Below are 16926 nucleotides of genomic sequence, written 5' to 3'. Positions count from 1 at the left end.
GCAGAGAAAATGTTTGAAAGAAAATTTGGAAAATATTAAATGAGAGCTACAACCCGACAGATTGTAGACATTGTGTCTTTTCTTTTTAACTGCACTTGCTATAATTATGAGATCCAGACATCAAAATTTTACTGTAGCCCTCACATAGATTATATTAAAAGAAGGAACAAAGTTGTTTCCTCTGAAGCCACAACCTCACAAGGATGAAATCATCTTTCAAGAAATACTCTCATTCTGGAAAAGAAATTCAAGGAAGTGTTGTGGTCTAAAAGGGGGGGGGGGGGCATAAAACCAGAGAATTATTAAAGATACATACCAGTTTCAAGCTAAAGAGCAGCTTATCTATTAAGGCCCATCTTGTTACAATCAGGGCAAAATCTATTCCAGCTATAATTTTCAGACCAAATTTCAGCACATTTTTCAAAGAGAGAAAGAAGGGAACACTCAGTTTTCAGATACTGATGAGTTGGCTATATAATTATCTACAAACAGTACTTTTGCAAGAATGTATTTGCAAAAACAAAATCAGAACAAATCTTAAGATTAAATATGTGAAAGCAGGCATGGGCCTTCAGCTCTTACAGATTTCTGATTTCACGGCAAATGAGCCAAACAAACTCACCTCCAAAAAACAACTTTCAGTTGGTTTAAAAATAAGAATTCCTGTTATGCTTTCTCAAATGCATTCTAAACACTAAAGTTTGCTTTGAGTATTTTCTCTTAGCCTCACCTGATTTAATCCACGGCCCTTTCAGAGGGCACAAAGCTGAAAATATTTCCAGGTGCGCTGCCACTTTATTCAGGTGAACTGAAAAAGCATGTTTAGAATTTCCTTATCCCTTGAAGCACAGAAACCAAACGTTATGGTACTTGCAAACTAAACCTACAACACCTCCACAAATCTCTGCCATCATAGGTAGTCTTAGGAAGGAAGGAATAGCTGTTTGGTTAACATGGATCCATTCGTTTTCTTTTATAAAGCGAAGCAGGGAGGCTACGTCTAGCAGAAGGAGGCTCCCACCCACCGCACCTGGAAAAGTAAAAGAGGGATCCACCCAGGAACAGCAGGGCTGAAACTGATCTGGGCCGTTCAAACTCTCTGGGGGGGAAAAAAACACCATTTAAAGCTGCACAGCTCACTGCAACTTTCCACTTCCACAAATCTAATGATAACGGGGTGGGGGGGTGCGTAAAAAAAAGTTTTGAAGCATATGAAGAGCCATCTGTATAACCATCTTCTGACCCGGACAAATTCCTTTCCCAACCCACACGCAACATGCCACAAAAACGAACTTTTGGTTTGGGCTCTGAAAATAGAAGTTTGTTAGCTTAACACCAGAAAAAATATAAAATCAGAGAACACACCAAAATGTAAATTTACATGTAAATGTAAATTTGCTCTCACCCCTTTGAAAACCTAGAAGTTTGTTTCTGGGTCTTGAATACTTTTTAAGATAATAAAATACCCAAATTCCCCAAAGTAAGTAGAAAGAAAAAATAATTGCTTAAAAGTCACCCGTCAGCAGAGCAGATTTTCTCATTTTTAACTTCCCTCTGGTTACCGTAAGGCAAAAATTCGACTTGGCTTCTCCTCCTTTACCCGTCTGTACCACATTTTTTTAAAAAAGGCACACACCTCAAATGTGGACTTCTAAAAATCAGTCCTTTAAGAAAGAAACCCAAGGCTTCGTCAATGTGCTGAGAAAGACAAATCCAGCAAGGTACTTGATTTTTCGCCACCTCTTCCTCCTTTCAGGATCTTTCCTGCTCTTCTTTCTCTCTCTCTCTCCCTCTCTCTCAGTCTCTCTCTCTCTCTCTCTCTCTTTTTTTTTTTTTCCTCTCAGATCCAACACCTAAAATGGAAGTTGCACCCAGCCAAAGGCTAGGGAGCCTGGGTGGTGACAAACTGATCTAGCAGCCCTACCCCCTCGCTTTCCTAAGTGATGTCAGCCCCTGAGAACTTCCAATAGGAACCAGGCATAAATCAGGGAGCTGATTTTATCCAATAGGAAACTTTATTATAGGAAATTAAAAAAAATAAAAAAGGAGAGAGGAGGAGAGAAAGAGACAGGGGGAAGTTTTATATATATATTTATATTTAAAGTGGAGACTACACAATCTCGGAGGAATTGCTGCAGAGCTCGGGGGGGGGGGGGGGGGGCAAAAGAACAAGGGATTTTTAGGATGGCACGCCTAAGCTTCAGTTCTCTTTGATGGTGGGGTTCTTGTTCTCTCTCTCCCTTCCTTTCCAGGTAGGGAAATAAGAGAAGAGGTGATTTTATTTGCCTGCTATATGGTGTGTTGCTTTCAACCCCAAAGCATTTTCCCAAAATAAGATAGGAAGAAAAGGAGAGAAAAATCATAGAAATAGGACTTCTATGTATTGATTGGGGTGGTAGGAATAACTCAGGTAAACTATCGATTTCATTGTTTTGGTTTAGCATTAGAGTCAATGAGAAAAAATAAATACCTGGACTTAACAGTTTTTAGTGTCTATACTTTAGAAGGAGGCTGAAGCCACTGGGGTGTTGAGGAAAATCACTGTCTTCACATTTGATCCCAAATCAAAATAATGTGGTTTGAGGGGGAAAATAAATGGAATTCAATAAGCAAGCAATATATATATATATATATTTAGAGATTAGAGATGTGTAAGAAAAAACAAGTCTCATGTTAGGTAAATTTGGTTTCTTTGTGCACTTCAGCTCAAGATGATCCAGTTCATAATTCTCTTTTTTACATTTAACCCAAGTAAAGGATTATAGGTATTCTTCTCCTGAGTTAAGAATTATCCTTATTTTCTCACACTGTTATGCCATGAAGGACAGAGATTGGGTTTTTCTTTCTTTTTCTTTTTTTTTTTTTTTTTACAGGCTTGACAAAGACTAGTAATTTCTGGTCATTCAGCAGTTACTAAACAAAGATGATAATGATAAATTGAAAATTTCCTTTTTCTTTCTCATCAAAAAATCTAAATTCTATCCGGTACAATGCTGCAAAATGAATCTTCATAAAGTTTTCATAATCTAGAATAATGATTAAGAGCACAGGTTCTGCAGTCAGTCTGCCTGGCTTCAAACCTTCCTCCTCTGCAAGGACACTTAAGTAAAGGTATTACTATGTGATCTTAGACAAATTATATAACCTCTCTGAGTCTCTGTTTCCTTAATGGTAAAATGGGGATAATGACTATATTCCTCTCACAGAACTTTTTGGAGAATTAAAATACACATGAAGTTCTTAAAACAATGTACAGCACTTGGTTAGAAACTCACTGAGAATGAGTTACTATTACCTCTATGTACCCTGCCCCCAAACTTTCAGTGGCTCACCAATGCCCCATAATAACAAACAATGGCAGAGCATCTATCATGTAAAAGGCACCTTGTGCTCATTATCTCTAACTTCTAAAACAACATCATGGAGGTAGTACTATTACCATTTCACAAATGAGGAAATCGAGGCTCAACGAAGTGAAGAAACTTGCCTGAGATCATCTGGCTAAAATGTGAACCCCTCATCGATCTGACTCCAAAGCCCAAGCTTCTTCTATCACCTTACATTGTTGTGGCCAGGATAAAAGCCAAGTTCCTCATTAGCTTTCAAGGTGCTACATTTATTCATTTAATACATTAAAGTCACACTTATTAACCATAATCTGACCTTTCCTTATCTAAACTAGAATTCCACTCCTCCTCAGCATGATGAGCCCTTCTAATCAGGCTGATCCAATCATTATGCACCTCTTCATACTCTGTCTACAGGCCCACAGACCCTCATATTGGTTTTATGTGGCCAAAAAAAGGACTTCTCTCAAAAAGGCATCACAGCACTTGTTTGATGGGCTTTAAACAAACTAGACTGGGGAATGAATACATTTAACAGAGAAATGAACAATCTAGGAATCTTCTCCTACTATCTTATCACACCTTCTACCTCTACTTTCCATCTAATATTCCTGGCCTGGATCCTCGAGGCATAGCATGTTCGAAAGCCAAAGATAATTGCCAAAGGAAAACAACCAGCACAAGAAATGTTTGGGGAGGGATCCCTGGGTGGGTCAGCGGTTTGGCCCCTGCCTTCAGCCCAGGGCGTGATCCTGGGGTCCTGGGACCGAGTCCGGCGTCAGGCTCCGACATGGAGCCTGCTTCTCCCTCTGCCTGTGTCTCTGCCTCTCTCTCTCTCTCTCTCTCTCTCTCTCATGAATAAATAAATAAAATCTTTAGAAAAAAAAAAAGAAATGTTTGGGGGAAAAAAAGCAGAAAGAAATGTTTGTTGATCCATCAATTCTTTGAGCCACATTTAAGAATATTATCTTCTAGAGATAAATTGGTCTTCTTTCTTTCACATCATCTCTAAAAACTTGCAAGTATTTTGCCTTCCTTTTGTATGTGCTTTCCTGTCTCCCTCACCAGAAGATAAGCTCCATGAAGACATGAATGGTATCTTTCTAGATCATGGTGTATCCCCAGAGCTCAGCCTAATGTCTCACATTTAGCAACGGATGGATGAGTGAATGAAGTCTCTTGGCTTACTAGTTATGTAATTCTGGGTAAGTCATTTATATTAATGAATTTTAAATAAAGTTCTATGCAAATCAAAAAAGATAACTCAGGGAGCACCTGGCTGGCTCAGTTGGTAGAGCATTTGACTCTTAATCTCAGGGTCGTGAGTTCAAGCCCCACATTGGGTGTAGAGCCTACTTTTTAAAAGGGGGGGGGAAACACCTGGGTGGCTCAGTAGTTGAGCGTCTGCCTTTGGCTCAGGTCAGGTCATGATCCTGGGGTCCGGGGATCGAATCTCACATCAGGCTCCCCACAAGAAGCCTGCTTCTCCCTCTGCCTCTCTCTCTCTCTGTGTCTCTCATGAATAAATTAATAAAATCTTTAAAAAAAAAAAAACTGAAAGAAAAGATAACTCAGTGGTGAAAAAGTTGTTAAAATTTAAATCTATCTGAAACAGCTCTCTCCAAATAGAGCATCACAAAGATTAACAATCAGTGAGGGGAAAAACTGTTTATACTCAGGTGACCAAAAGTAAAAAGATAGGTTCCACTTGGGTTATTTTGAGCACCTACAGTGAACCAGGTCCTCTTCTAGATGTCAAATATAATAAGTAGACAAGTTCCCTGCTCTCAGAAAGCTTACATTCTAGTGGAGGGAGAGAGATTAATAAATAAGATGTCAAATGAGGGACGCCTGGGTGGCTCGCGGTTTGGCGCCACCTTCAGCCCAGGGTGTGATCCTGGAGACCTGGAATCAAGTCCCAAGTTGGGCCCCCTGCGTGGAGCCTGCTTCTCCCCCTGCCTGTCTCTGCCTTTCTCTCTGCGTGTCTCTCATGAATACATAATATCTCAAAAAAATAAAAAAGATGTCAGATGGAACACTAAGCAGAGATTTAAAATGGACTGATGAGAATGACTTGTGGCTTGTGCTACATTGGATGTCAAGGACAAACTCTCCAGAGACTTTGGCATTTAAGTTGAAATATGAATGGGAAGAAGCAGCCAACATAGGAATATAGGAGCACTGGTAACTGCTAATGCCAAAGCCCCCAGGTGTGAGGCTGAAACTTGTGGGATCCAGCACAGTATCAAAATGAGGGAGGGAATGGTAGAAATATGAAGAATTCCACAGGTTAGAGATTTGATTAAACTATTCTCAGGTAGAGGGTAGTCTGTGAGTGTTTTCAACAGCAGAGTGACATGATCTAACTCAGATTTTGAAAAGATCTTAAAAAAAAAAAAAAAAGAGGGCGCAAGGGTGAAAGCAAGGAAATTAGTTTGAAGGTCAAGTTGCAGTAATATGGAGTTAACTACAGTAGTAGCAGTAAAAATAGAGAGAAGTCAACAGATTAAGCATACGTTTAGAGATATAAGGTGGGGGAGAAAGAGAGGCAGAGACACAGGCAGAGGGAGAAGCAGGCCCCATGCCAGGAGCCCGATGTGGGACTCGATCCTGGCTCTCCAGGATCACACCCTGGGCTGAAGGCGGCACTAAACCGCTGAGCCACCCAAGGATCCCCAATAAGGTGGTTTTTTATTTCGAGGTGGGTTTTTTTTCTTTCCTCTTTTTTTTTTTTTAAGATTTTATTTATTTATTCATAAGAGACACAGAGAGAGAGAGAGAGAGAGAGGCAGAGACACGGGCAAAGGGAGAAGCAGGCTCCCTGCGGGGAGCCCAATGGGGACCCCATCCCAGGACCTCAGAATCATGACCTGAGCCAAAGACAGACCCTGAACCACCGAGCCACCCAGGCGTCCCTTCTTTGATTTTGTTTTGTTTTTAACAAACGGAATGAATGTTACATTCAGTGCTCAGTTTTACAACTCTCAAACTTTATCTCCCCTCCAACATCCATCACATGCTTAACATACAAAGATATGATATAATAGTAAAAAATTAGGGAAGAGTTGGGAAATAATATTGAATTCAAAAAAGAAAAAAAGAAATATTAAAAATAAAGTAATAAAATAAAAATAAAAGAAATATTAAAATTATCATGTAGGGCTGAGTGCTGTGCTGTCTCCACTCCTAAAATAGCCAAAACCATAAATGCCAAGGAGAAGAAACGGGGAAAAAAAAAAATCAACTCCAAAAAGCACTGGCTATCCATACAAAGGAAGACAAAATATTTTTACTCGTTTCTACCCTCTGGTGGCTACACATTACCATCAAATGTTTGTCATTTTTAAAGCCCTTGGTAGGATGGCCATTTATCATCCCCTTTAGAAATTCCACTATCACAAAATTTATCTAAATGGTGTTGAATTAAAAAAAAAAAAAAGGCGGGGAGCACCTGGATGGCTCAGATGGTTAAGCACCTGCCTTCAGCTCAGGTCATGATCTCCAGGTCCTGGGATCAAGCCCCACATCGGGCTCCCTGTTCAGCAGGGAGTCTGCTTCTCCCTCTCCCTCTGTATCTCCTCCTGCTTGGCCTCTCTGTCATTCTCTCAAATGAATAAATAAAAAATCTTTAAAAAAAAGAAAAGGAAAAGGAAAAGGAAAAGAAAGAAAAGAAAAAAGAAAGGAAAGGAAAAGAAAAGAAAGAAAGAAAAGAAAAGAAAAGAAAAGAAAAGAAAAGAAAAGAAAAGAAAAGAAAAAAGAAAAGAAAAGAAAGAGGGGTCTCTGGGTGGCTCAGGGCGTGATTCCAGGATCCGGCACTGAGTCCCGCATCGGGCTCCCTGTGAGGAACCTGCTTCTGCCTCTGCCTGCGTCTCTGCCTCTCTCTCTCTCTGTGTCTCTCATGAATAAATAAATAAAAGCTTTTTAAAAAAAGAATGAATGAAAGAAACCAAGAAGTGAGTCCTCTCTATTTCTTGAAAATTAATATAATCCTAATAACAATAAATTCATAGGGGGATATAATAGTTCTATTTTTCTTATGACAGATGCCATAAACACTGCTCTGCCTTTTTTTTTTTTTTTTTGCTTGCGTGTGTCCTCCTTCTGCTTTTACGTCCTTTCACAAACTGCTTCCCCTTCAAAACATTAACTGCAGCCGAAAATGTCTTCTGTTCCTTGATCTTTTTTCCACGTTGAGAACAGAAGCCTAGAAAATTATTACCTGCCTGGAAATTTACCCCACCTCCCATATTTAAATCAACCTTCTCAAATTCTTTAAAAATAATTTATTACAGTGACGCCTGGGTGGCTGAGCGGTTGAGCGTCTGCCTTAGGCTCAGGTCGTGATCCGGGGGTCCTGGGATCGAGTCCCGCATTGGGGTCCCCACAGGGAGCCTGCTCCTCCCTCTGCCCCTCTCTGGATGTCGCTCATGAATAAATAAAATATTTTAAAAACATATTTAATTATAGTATCATCCACATACCCCTCAAAGCCTTTTGGAAAAGACGTTAGATACCAACAGAGACCTATTTGAGCGCATTGCACTGCTCACCTCAGCACTCTGGTCTGTTCTGTGCAGGTTCCCCTTCTCCCGAGCATCTTCGGTTCTGCCTCCCGTTGGCCTCAGTGGCAGCTGCCCGGCTTTAGTTCACCGCACTCCATCCCCGGTGGCTTTGGCCTTGACCATCTTCGTCTAGAGAGCCGTGGCGGGGCATCCCATGGGAGCCAGGCCCCAGGTCCTAACACATACAACGGGTAAGAACCAATGTCCGGGTTCATATGTCATGTGGGCTGACATTCTCTCTAAATGTTTAATCCTGAAATCACTTACCTTTTTTTTTTTTTTTTTTTTTTTTTTTTTTTTTACCTCATCCCTGAAAATAGTTTCCAGTCAGGAAGTGCACTAACTAGATCATCCCTGGAAGGACACCGGAGGCCGCTCCGCACGGGAAGTACTGCAACCCCCTCGGTCACGCCCGGTCTCGGAGATTTAGGGGGGACTGGAATCTCTGAAATGCCTAAACCCAGACACTAACCCCAAGGCCTCGCTGGCGAACATCCCTAGCCTGAGGAGCTTTCGAGGGCGGAGAGGCCCGACCGAGGCGCAAGGGGAGCCCTCCGGGAAGCCTGGAGCGCTCTCACAGGCCAGGGCCACTTACTGGCAGCCTCCTCCTCCTCAAAGTGGTGTCCTGCAGCCGCCCGGGAGCCGCCCTACGGGAGCATCCTCGCCCGCTTCTCACCGGGGTTTCGTCGGGCGCCGAGGAAGAGGGCAGCCCCCGGGAGGACCCGTCCCGGCAGGCCCGCCCGTCTACCTCTCGCAGCCCGTCTTAGCGCGGCCTTCAAGTCGCTCGAGACTTAGCCTCCCGCCCAAAGTGCTCCGGCCCCTGTGATTGGCCGTCCGACGAGCCTTCGGCCAATGGGGATGACGTGTTCGGGCAGACGTCAGCAGGGGGGCTGGGGGAGGAGGAAGGACGTCGGGCCCCGCGACGCGCCGTGCGCGAGGACGGCGGCGCGAGCTGTGTGGCGCGGGCCGCGTGGCCTCAGGCCCTCGCTGTCACCGCCTCCCGGTGCAGGCGGCTGGCGGGGCCCGCGGCGGTACGAGGGCGCCAGGGGGTGGCTGCAAAGCCCGTGCGGCCTCGGCTGGTGGTGACGGCGAGCCCTGAATTCGGGCCTCCGGGGTCCCCACGCTCCATTCCCAGAAACCTTCGCGCCGAGAGGTCTCTCTTGAAAGGAGTTGGGCCGGGGCGCCCGGAGCGTGCGGGACGCCCAGCATTGCAGGGCCTGCCCTGAAGCTTCAGCCCAGCTTTCTCCGCCAGCCCCGATTCCTCGGCCCTGGACGGGGAGACCCTCAGGCCGTTGGCGCACCTGCGCTGCTTTGCTAAACCTCCCCGCGCGAGGCTGGACTTGGGGAGGAAGCAAGGCAGGCTGGACAGAGGACCCAAGCACCGAGAGGTCGCCAAGCGCAGCTCCGACTGCACAGCTCGTCCAGGTCGGGTCTCGGGGCCAGGCCGGCTGCTGGTGGGTTGGGAAGCTTCCCGGAGCCTATGCGTGGGGCCTCGCAAGAGCCCTCCTCTGCCCCCCACCCCCCTTCTCTGGCTGAAATTGGAATTGAGCCTACCCTTTCTTCATTAACCTTTCCATTCTCTTCTTTCCTGATAGTTTGACGGGAGCTGTTCAGATCCTCGGTGCCACCTGACAGAAAACTGCATGTCAGGAAAGGAACAGCAGCTGTGCGGGAGTGTGGGGGTTTCAGTGCAAAAAGCTGGAAACACAGTAAGCCTGAATTCAGAATATGTGGCTTGTATTAGGAAGGGTAGAGTGCCTAACTATCCCCGCTCCGTCGTTAGCCAGGTCGTGAATCAGTGTGACCAACCTAAAGGCCAAATCGTTTGCTAATTTCCAGGCAGCACTAGGCTCACTTTGGTCAAGAACATCTGAAGCAAGAGTGGCAGGCAGCGTCCTTATTTCTGAGAGACTTTCCCACCCGGTCCCGCAGCTGTTTTCTCTACTGTGCACCCTCTGCTGGTTAGTGTGATAAGAGTGAGCTCAAAGAAAAGGAGGTGTGTACAACCTCCTAGAGAATTTTCTATTCAGTATTGTTTTCTTTAAAAGTGTTAAATTGAGGATGGTACCTGTGGAACTCAGAAGTGTGTTGTTGCCCAGGGAGAGAATATGGGTTGTCAGCACTGTAGGCGTTGAGTTTCAGTGGGAACGTGAATGAAGGAGGTGTAAGAGTAACAATAGCTACCGCTTTAGAAGTGGTAGTTATTATATGCCAGGCACTTCCAGTGCTAAGCAGTTTTACCTGCATTGACTCACTTAATCTTTAAAACAGCCCTACCAGGTAAGTACTGTTATCATTACTATTTCATAGGTGAGAAAAGCGAGACTCAGAAAAGATAGGTCATTTGCCTGAAATTATACAGCTAAGCTAATAGCAGAGCGGAGATTCAAATCTACACTTGCTTCTGAGCTCCCACATGGAACCACTATGATGTTCTTTCTTGAGAGACCCTTGCCATACTTTCTGGACTTAGGTAACTCACCTCGTGGCTATTCTCTGATCTCACAAGATTTTCCTATCATTTCAAAGACGAAAAACAAATTAGGTACAGCAATTCTTCTGAAATATACTTTCTCATCCACAGGAATCTGATCTGTGAAAACCTAGAAGGTTTAAGAGACTAACATGTGCTCTCCTGCAAGTTCCAAAATCCTATACAGGAACCCCCGGTTTCTCCGGTTAGCTTTTCTGCAGCTTCATCACCAGCAACAGACTGGTGTGTTCTGTGATGTCCTTCTGCAGGCAGAAGGTAAGACACAATTGAAAAGTCACTATAGAATACTCACTATAGAATAAGATAAAATGAGTTCAGGGACAGGGAGTAGAGGACAAAACCAAGAAAATGTATTATTCCCCTTGAGCACTTTAAGTTATTCAGTAGAGAGCTGCTTCTTTCTAGGATAGTTGCTGTTTCCAAGAGTGAAAATGAGACTGCTCTTTTTCTCTTAAAAACTGGAAATAGGGGATCCCTGGGTAGCTCAGCGGTTTAGCGCCCGCCTTTGGCTCAGGGCGTGATCCTGGAGTCCCGGGATCGAGTCCCGCGTCGGGCTCCCGGCATGGAGCCTGCTTCTCCCTCCTCCTGTGTCTCTACCTCTCTGTCTCTCTCTCTATCATAAATAAATAAATCTTTTTTTAAAAAAATGGAAATAGGGGATCCCTGGGTGGCTCAGCAGTTTAGCACCTGCCTTTGGCCCAGGGCGTGATCCTGGAGTCCCGGGATCGAGTTCCGCATCGGGCTCCCTGTGTGGAGCCTGCTTCTCCCTCTGCCTGTGTCTCTGCCCCTCTCTCTCTCTGTCTCTCATGAATAAATAAACTCTTTAAAAAAATGGAAGTAACTGTAAAGTTTAGTAAGCATAGAAATTCTGTAAAAGGTGGATAATAATAATACAACGGGATGATTGCGAAGATAGAATTACCATACACCCAGCACTTAGAACAATGCTTTTAACATACTAAGCACAATATAAGTTTTAGACAATACAATTACATATTTTCCTTTTTTTTTTCTTGCCAAGCTATTGCTTAATTTTTATTTTCTTCAAATTGATGGTTTTTGTTGTTTGTTGTTAGACCTAAAAATACATAGTTTATTTCCACCTCTTCCCTTTAAACTTGGAACGTTCAATCAATATAGAGTCTGGTATGTATTTTTGTTGTTGTTTTTTTAAGTAGGCTTCATGCCCACAGTGGAGCTCAATGCAGAGCTTGAACTCACCACCCTGAGATCAAGACCTGAGCTGAGATCAAGAGTTGGACCCCTAAATGACTTGGGTCACCCAGGCGCCCTGAGCCTGGTATCATATAAAAAGCCCAAGACTAGGAGTAAGAGTTAGTCTTCGCTTTCTTTGGTACTAAGTGACAAATGGGCAGGTCCCACTTCATCCCTCTGGAGCTCACTTTCTTCATTTATAAAGGATTATGACACCCAACATCTTATAGCACTCTACAGTTCGCAGAGTACATACAGCATATAGCCTAGTGTCTTATTTGATTCTTAAAACAGCTTTGTAAGATGATATATGGTTCTAGTTCTACAGATGAGTGAATTGAGGCTTAGAGAATTAAGTGACTTGCCTGTTGGTTCTATTAGTAGAGAGTTGGGATTCATTCCTTAATTCAAAATAAGCAAACCAAAAAAAAAAAAAATCAATTACCTGTTGTATATTAGAACGGTGTACTAGCATGGGCAGACAGCATGTATAAAGTCCCTCCTTGTATAAAAATCATGGAAAGAGGAGACCTTGAGACAACCAGTGCATCCAAGTAACTGCAGTATAATAACATTGCAGTAAGTAAAGGCTAATATAGAAGCTCAAGAGAGGGCACCTTCCCAGATGGGAGGAGGTTGGGGGATAAGGGTTAGGGTGATTTTCTTGGAGAAAATGACCTCTCTTAGCTCTCTGGAGGACAAACAGAAGTAGGAGGAAGTGGGGAAATATTTTTCCCAGGCAGAGAGAAAATACCACGTACAGAATTTTAGATATGACCAACGAGTTGTGAGTAGTTCACTATGTCTAGAGGGCAGACTCCAAGAAGTGTATTGATGAGAGAGATATGGCTAGAGAAATTAGCAGTGTAAGGTCTGAAGTGTTATGCAAAGTAAGTCTTGTCCTCAGAACATTGAGAAATGTATTTGTGTGTGTATATATATATTTTTTTGTATATATATTTTTTGTATATATATTTTTAAGATTTTTATTGTAGGGGGGCCTAGGAGGCTCAGTCGGTTAAGCATCTGCCTTTACTGCCAGTCATGATCCCAGGGTCCTGGGATCGAGACCTGCATTGGACTCCCTACTCAATGGGGAGCCTACTTCTCCCTCTGCCACTCCCCCCTGCTTGTATACTCTATCTAAAATAAATGAAATCTTTAAAAAATATATTTATTTTAGAGACAGTCCGTGCATGCAGGGAGGAGCAGAGGGAGAGAATCTCAAGCAGACTCCCTGCTGAGCACAGAGCCTGCCGCAGGACTCAGTCCCACGACCCTGAGATCGTGACTTGAGTCAAAACCAAGAGTCGGATACTCAATGGACTGAGCCACGCAAGCGCCCCAGGAAATGTATTTAAAGGTTTTAAGAAGGTCGTAAGTAGCACTTGGGCTGCATGAGAAGAATTATTGTTGAGCACAGATAGGCCATTTTGGAATCCAAAAAAGGGAATGGTGATGTAAAACTAAAGAATTGAGATTAGAGAAAAATGCTTTATAAACAAAATATTTACAAAACTTGGGGCAGTTAAGGGCATAGGCTCTGTAGCCAAACTGGGTCCATATCCTCTCCCTGTGACTTGCTAACCATGTAATTGTGGTAGGTGTACTACTGTTACTTAGCTATGCCACAGTTTACTCATCTGTAATAACAGCTTCTTCACAGGATTGCAGTGAAGAGTAAATGAATGAATACTGGTAAAACCCTTGCATAGTACATTAGTACATCACATGGCATGCAATAAAGGACAAAAAATAGTAGGGGGGGTTGTTTTTTAAAGATTAACGTTTGAGGGGTGCCTCGCTGGCTCAGTCAGTTTAGCATGCAGCTGTTGATCTCAGGGTTTTGAGTTCGATCCCCACATTGAGTGTAGAGATTATTTAAAAATAAGTACCTTGACAAGATGACTTGTAGTTTCCAGGCTTGGGCAGCTGGGTAAAGTGGATACTTATTTTGAAGTAAGAAATGGGAGGTTTTGGGGTTAGGGAATGGAGTTCACTTTATAGAAAGGTTGATGCAAGCTGTGGCATGTTTAGTGTCTCAGGAAAGGTATCTGGGCAGATAGAACCTGGGAATCAACAGCAAGCCTTTGGGAATTAAGGCCATGAGACTGAGACTGATGGGAAGTGCCCATAAAGAAGATGACTGAGGACAGATTATGCCTGGCACAGTGCTTAAGAGATCAGGAGAGAATTGAACCTTGATTGTCTACAGCCAAAGCTCATATTCTGTTACAAGCAGCTTCTATAAAAATTTTAAAACTCTCATGAGTCTAAAAAATTTTGAAACCATCCTTTGTGTCAAGCAGTGGGTATATATACCTCAGTGAGCAAGACAGATAGTCTCTGTCCTTGTAGAGCTTCACCTTAGTGAAGGCAGTAATTACAATATAGATAGCGAAGTGCTCTGATAAGTAGAGTCCTTCTCTCTGCCCAGGAGCACCTAACCTAGACTTGGGTGGGGTGGGGAAAGGCTTTCTGAAAGAAGTAATGTCTAAACTAGATTTCGAAGAATAAAAAGTGGCTTAGCTAGATAATGACACAAGGTTCCAGGCGGACAGAAGGAACAAATTTCTCCTATTCAAACTTCCATGAAGGAAAACAGAGAATGGGCAGCACATTTGGGAGGTAAAGACTGCTTAGCCAACGAACATGCCAGTTTGCATGAGATAACAAAGTGTTTGGATTTCCTTCCAGGTGAGGCAGTCCCAGCCCATTGCTGCATCCTGTCAGCCTGCAGCCCCTTCTTCACAGAGCGTCTGGAGCGGGAGAGGCCAGCTCAGGGTCGGAAGGTGGTGCTGGAGCTGGGGGGCTTGAAGATCAGGACACTGAGGAAGCTGGTAGACTTCTTATATACCTCAGAGATGGAAGTATCTCGAGAAGAAGCCCAGGATGTGCTTTCTGCTGCCCGTCAGCTCCGTGTATCTGAGCTAGAATCCCTTCAACTAGAGGGTGGGAAGTTGGTAAAGGCCCCCCAGGGCCGAAGACTGAACCGGGAGTGCTTACAGCCTCCAAGTGCTGCACCAATCTCTGCCAGGGTGGTGGCATCCAGCCGCCGACCTCGGACTCCACTCCCTGCGACCCAGACTCCTTGTCCTCTTGGGCCAGTGAGATTAAAGTCCTCGGGGAAGGAGGAGGGGCCCTTGGAGAAAAGCAACAGACAGAATGCAGAGAACTTGTCCGGCAATCTTCTGCTCAAGAAGAAGGCCAGAGCTTGCCCAATTCCACAAGAAAAGTGTTCTTCACCATCAGGCCACAGCCAGGGACCAAAAGAGAGTAAGAGTGACCCTGCCCTTGCTCCTACGGCACTTTCTCCACCCAGTATGTACCCCTCTGTGGATGAGCGGCTATTGCCCAGAAAGATCAGACTGAGTCGCTCAAAGCCATCTCCTGATATCTGTACATCTAAGCCTTCCAGCATGGTAAGCGGACCCAGCTCAGTACCCACAGTCCCTGGCCGGCGTCTTTGGCGGCAGAAGAGTATAAATAAAGTACCAGAAGACAAGGAGAAACCAGGGAGAACTAGTCCTCTACAGAGTATCCCAAGCCCATCTGGTCTTGGAAAGACAAGTGGGAGCAAGAAGAGGAGCCCTGAAGTCAGGGCACCTAACTCAGACTCTGCAGAAGAGGGGCAGGTTGGAAGAGTGAAGCTTCGGAAGATTGTCAATGGAACATGCTGGGAGGTGGTACAAGACCCTCCCCTCAAAAACTCTCAAGATAGCCCTCAGATCCCAGAATCTCAATACCCAGAAGAGCCTGCGAGTACTCAGCCATCCTCACTTAATGAGCTGGAAACATCATCTGCTAGGGTAGACCTGTGTCAGGACTCCCCCATGTGCCCTAGGCTACAAGACATTCTGTTATCTGCTAGCCACTCCCCAGACCACCCAGTGGTGAAATCCGAGTTTGGGTCCAGTCCAGAGCTGGTAGGGAAGGAACCTGGGCTGGATATTGACTGCCGAGAGCCCTATGCATTTGACACAGCCCTGCTGGGGCAGCCCTGCGAAGCTGAGGAGTACCGTATCACAAGTGCTGCTGCCACCAGTGAGCTGGAGGAGATCCTAGACTTCATGCTGTGTGGCTCAGACATTGAGCCACCCATAGGGTCTCTGGAAAGTCCTGAAGCCGAGGGCTGCAGGACCCCTAGCTATCACCTGACAGAAACAGGAAAGAACTGGATTGAAGGGGAGGAATGGTGTTTGCCAGACATGGAACTCTGGCCCAGGGAGCTCTCAGGATTGGAAAAAGAACCTGTTGATGAGAACAAAGAGCCAATTGAGCCCTTTAGCCCCCTTGTCATGCACTCTGAGAACAAAGAGCCCATCGAGTCCCTTAGCCCCCTTGTCTTACCCTCTGAGGTAAGTGAAGGGGAGGTACTTTCAGTAGGAGGCTCTTGGACTCCAGATCTGGAAATTACCAGCTCCCAACCACTGGATGGTCAGAGAGAGAAGCTTCACATGGACTCTCTTGACCTTCCCCAAAGGTCCTATGAGGATCTCTCACCTCCCTGTTCAAACTGGATGGACACTAGGCCAGAAGTGTCCCTAAGTATGGATGAGGTATTATATCCTGCTCCAGAAGCAGGCAAGGAGCTACTTGGCAACTCTGAATTGTTGGACCCGCTTCCTGCCAGCTCCGAAGAGGAAGAGATTGATGTGGTGGACTGGACATCAGAGGGGAGGCTGGTGCCCACTGATATTCCCTCTGTGTGGCCCGACCCTTCCTCAGAGTCCGACACAGAGGTAGACATATTAACGTAGAACAGGAGTACAGGTTAGGGGCAGTGGGAGGGTGGGAAATGTTTGCTAGCAAAGGTATAATGGCAGAGGCTGGTACATGCCCTGTCCTCTTAGCAAAAGAGGCAAGTGTACTGTAGTTCTCTATGTCCCTTCCTCTCCCCTCACCCCCAAGGCTTTGGGAGCCAAGCAAAACTAGTACCATGGGTACAAAATTATGAACTTGAACCATCTTATTTCTTTGTAATCTATTTTCCAGTTAGCGATAAACAAGTGAAATTATAAACTGTGTGGTCCCCAACTCTACCGGGTCATAAAATAACCAACACCAGGTCTTCTAAGTTATGAGTCATCTAGTCACTGCTAATTTAATAATAAATGAGAATACCCTCTGTGAAACAGAAAATGGGAAACGGTGCTGGGATGGAACAAGTGGGTAAAAGTAACAGAATGTTTTTGCATATCTAATGTGTGTGGCTTATTCAATCCAGCATGGGAAGTCTGGCCAAATGTCTGTAGGGGCCAAAAAGACAACTTCACCATAACTTTCAAGAAGTGAGTTGAAAAAGACA

General features: G+C 44.6%; 2 protein-coding genes across 37 annotated transcripts in view; one reads left to right on the top strand and one right to left on the bottom strand.

Moving 5' to 3' along the window:
* Positions 1-8763, bottom strand: part of CTNND1 (catenin delta 1) — a 52879-nt gene extending 44116 nt beyond the window's left edge. For 10 of the 36 annotated variants that reach the window (XM_026012814.2, XM_026012820.2, XM_026012817.2 and 7 more), the window contains exon 1: positions 1637-1942. The gene's annotated coding sequence lies outside the window, so the exon portion shown is untranslated. Of the gene's footprint in view, positions 1-730; positions 809-1636; positions 1956-7897; positions 8085-8176; positions 8475-8504 lie in introns of those variants that run through there. The other 26 variants (XM_072758984.1, XM_072758995.1, XM_072759011.1 and 23 more) reach the window with 18 other exon arrangements.
* A 109-nt stretch (positions 8764-8872) lies between these two features.
* BTBD18 (BTB domain containing 18) lies at positions 8873-16816 on the top strand. The gene is made up of 4 exons (XM_072759014.1): positions 8873-9334; positions 9505-9618; positions 10494-10658; positions 14316-16816. The coding sequence occupies exons 3-4, from the start codon at positions 10535-10537 to the stop codon at positions 16376-16378; spliced, it is 2187 nt and encodes a 728-aa protein (XP_072615115.1). The 5' UTR covers positions 8873-9334; positions 9505-9618; positions 10494-10534; the 3' UTR covers positions 16379-16816.
* The last annotated feature ends 110 nt before the right edge of the window (positions 16817-16926 follow it).

The sequence above is a fragment of the Vulpes vulpes genome, chromosome 5 (assembly GCF_048418805.1).
Source record: "Vulpes vulpes isolate BD-2025 chromosome 5, VulVul3, whole genome shotgun sequence".
Classification (NCBI taxonomy): Eukaryota; Metazoa; Chordata; class Mammalia; order Carnivora; family Canidae; genus Vulpes; species Vulpes vulpes.
The sequence above is the reverse complement of the archived record's forward strand: the minus strand, read 5'-3'. Positions and strand labels throughout refer to the sequence as shown.